General features: G+C 36.9%; 1 protein-coding gene across 1 annotated transcript; it reads right to left on the minus strand.

Moving 5' to 3' along the window:
- Nucleotides 1-286: 286 nt before the first annotated feature.
- Nucleotides 287-2,398, minus strand: LOC116351854 (zinc finger protein 84-like). Its single transcript, XM_031784002.1, has 3 exons — nucleotides 2,312-2,398; nucleotides 1,353-1,519; nucleotides 287-1,283 (listed from the first exon to the last, which is right to left on the minus strand). Exons 1-3 carry the CDS (start codon nucleotides 2,396-2,398, stop codon nucleotides 287-289), a joined length of 1,251 nt encoding a protein of 416 aa, XP_031639862.1.
- Between the last annotated feature and the right edge of the window lie 248 nt (nucleotides 2,399-2,646).

Below are 2,646 nucleotides of genomic sequence, written 5' to 3' on the forward strand. Positions count from 1 at the left end.
GTATAATAAAGCAACATAACGATCTGTCAAAATACCTTGGTTGCCACATTCGAATACCTCGTTTGCCGCTTTGTGACGAATTCATTTCTTTTCTCGAAATTCAACTTGAACGTTTGATTTAAACACAGAAAATATAAAATTACAAGGAAATCAATGGTTTTTAAGCTTTATTAATATTTATTGAGATGAATGAATTGAGAAAATATTTTGAGTTTGAAGATGTGTTGGCAATTTAAGTATTTAAGTCGTCCTCGAAAATGGATATTGACCGATTGACTTCATCCGTTTATTCTGGGTGGATGGTGTTCAAATGTCTTTTCAGGCCATATTTTTTTGTAAAACGCTTCATACAAATCTCGCATCGAAAAGGTTTTTCGCTGTTATGCTTCCGCATATGCATTTCCAAGTGATTTTTATTCAAATTGTTGAACTTCTTGCAGATATGGCATTCATATCGACGTTTTTTGCACACTTTTTCATGGGCATCTCTTCCGGCCTTCTGCGGAAATCCACTGAGACATCCTCGGCAATGAAAGGGAACTTGTTCGGTATGAGCCATTTTGTGGTTCTTCAGGTTCTGCATACTTGTGAATGCTTTGGGGCAAATATCACATCGATATTGCTTTACGCCACTATGTGTACGCATGTGTACATTGAAATTCCACTTGCGATTGCTGGAATATTCACAAACTTTGCAGTGGAATCGCTTCTGGATCTTCAACTGGTTTGCCGGCTTTTTCTTCGTCAGTGATTCTGGAGTCGATTCAGCTTCTGCTCTTGGCAACCTGGAAGAAACTCCCGTCTTGCGGTTATCGAATGTTACCGCTTTATGATTACTTTCGGTGCCGTTGTTGGATGTGATTGTGCATTCATGTCTGATGTCTTGAATGCGGTGTCCATTGAAGGCAGTTGATGGAATTACATCGTCTATCTCTTCTCCTGCTTTCATCACGTTGTCAATTTCTTTCTCGATGCAATTTTGTTTGTTCTTCTGCCAGTTGATACTTTTCGGGTTCATGTTTGGCACGTCATCGGTGTTTCGATCATATTCCGTCTCAAAATCATCATTTAATTCGGGTGGTTTGTCATAACCATCGCTTTGAATGCCGAATACCGTTTCTGGTGATTCCAATTCGACCGGATTTCCTGTCTGATCTTCTTCGGCGCTTGAGTCGATGACTTCGACCGGACCATTAGTTCTCATCATGTTCTGATGTACATCAAATTGGACCCGGTCTTTCAACATTGAATTGATTTCAAACTGATCATAAGTTTCCTCGATACTGCGAATGATTAACGCAAACGGATTAAAATAGGATAATCAAATGATATTTTCCGACATATTTACTAACCGGTTGTTTGAGGCCCGCATGAAATATTGCTTGAAGTGATCATTGAGCGATAAGCCACTGTATTTGAACGCCATTTCGATTTTTCCCAAAGAAACCGTTGTTTGACGTTCAAATTCCGAAAGCATTTGGTGCATTTCGTGTCTCCAGTCCATTGTTGTTGCACTCATCTAAGCGGGAAAATAATAGAGACGTAATTGTAGTCATGACAGTATTGTGAATCCTTAAATCAGAACTGAATCATTTATTTGTTCTTATTGCCGACTACAATTCGGTCAACTTGGCACGGACTAATTCTGAACAATATACAAAATTTTCCAATAACTGTGCCTTCTTACCTTCTATCTCCCAAATCAGCGGCGAATATTAATTTTATTTTGGCTCTCTTACTGGAAAGAATGTTTTGGATTAATAAGAAATGATGATTTATTGTGAGTTGCAATTGGTTTGGCAAATATCTATTATCGTACGAGATTCAGAGAATGGTGGGAATTGTGTTTTGACAAGGCGACAAGTGATGACAATGATGGCGCTATATATTAAATCGATGGCATGAGCTGTCAAAATGGTTTTTCGCCATATTCGAACTTCTTTGCGACGAATTCGACTCGTTTTTTTGAATATTTTTCGCTAAAAAAAAACGTGATTTTCCAACTGAGACGGTAATTAAAGCAAAACAGTTCCATTTATTACTGAACCAAAAGTTTTTTACTATTTTTTAGTTCTATTGTTAGAAAGATCGTTAACAAAACTTTGGTATAGATAAAATTCTAGATAAAATTGAATTTGTGAATTTTATTAACATTTTTAAAAGAAAAACTCTTTAAAATTTTGATGAACATTTGATTAATTTAACGTAAGACATTCAATTTGTTTTATGTCTGTAATTCAATAGAGTTGAAATCATCAAGTCAAATCGAGTGAATTTATGAGTTGATTCTGATATGGATGGTGTTCAAATGAGTCTTCAAACTTCCTTTCTGTGTAAAACGCATCATACAAATCTCGCATCGGAACGGTTTTTCACCGTTGTGCTTTCGCATATGCATTTTCAACTTAGTTTTTATCACAGTAACAAACTTCTTGCAAATATGACATTCATATCGACGCTTTTTGCATACTTTTTCGTGGGCATCTTTTTTGGCCTTCTGCAAAAATCCACTGAAACAGCCTCGACAATGAAACGGAATTTGTTCGATGTGAGTCACTTTGTGCTGTTTCACGTGATGTAAGTATGTGAATTCTTTCCGGCAAATATCGCATCGATACGGTTTCTCACCGGTGTGAGTACGCATGT

This window comes from Contarinia nasturtii, unplaced genomic scaffold (assembly GCF_009176525.2).
Source record: "Contarinia nasturtii isolate CC-2019 unplaced genomic scaffold, AAFC_CNas_1.1 Cnas_scaffold_6450, whole genome shotgun sequence".
NCBI classification, from domain to species: domain Eukaryota; kingdom Metazoa; phylum Arthropoda; class Insecta; order Diptera; family Cecidomyiidae; genus Contarinia; species Contarinia nasturtii.

Bases quoted from the DNA above. Each gene is read 5' to 3' on its own strand.
- LOC116351854 (XM_031784002.1), bottom strand. From the start codon at position 2,398: ATGCATATGCGAAAGCACAACGGTGAAAAACCGTTCCGATGCGAGATT. The intron at 1,520-2,311 runs CATTTGAACACC...TTTCCCGCTTAG, and splicing joins AGAAAGGAAGTTTGAAGACT to ATGAGTGCAACAACAATGGA. The intron at 1,284-1,352 runs GTTAGTAAATAT...AATCATTCGCAG, and splicing joins ATGCGGGCCTCAAACAACCG to TATCGAGGAAACTTATGATC.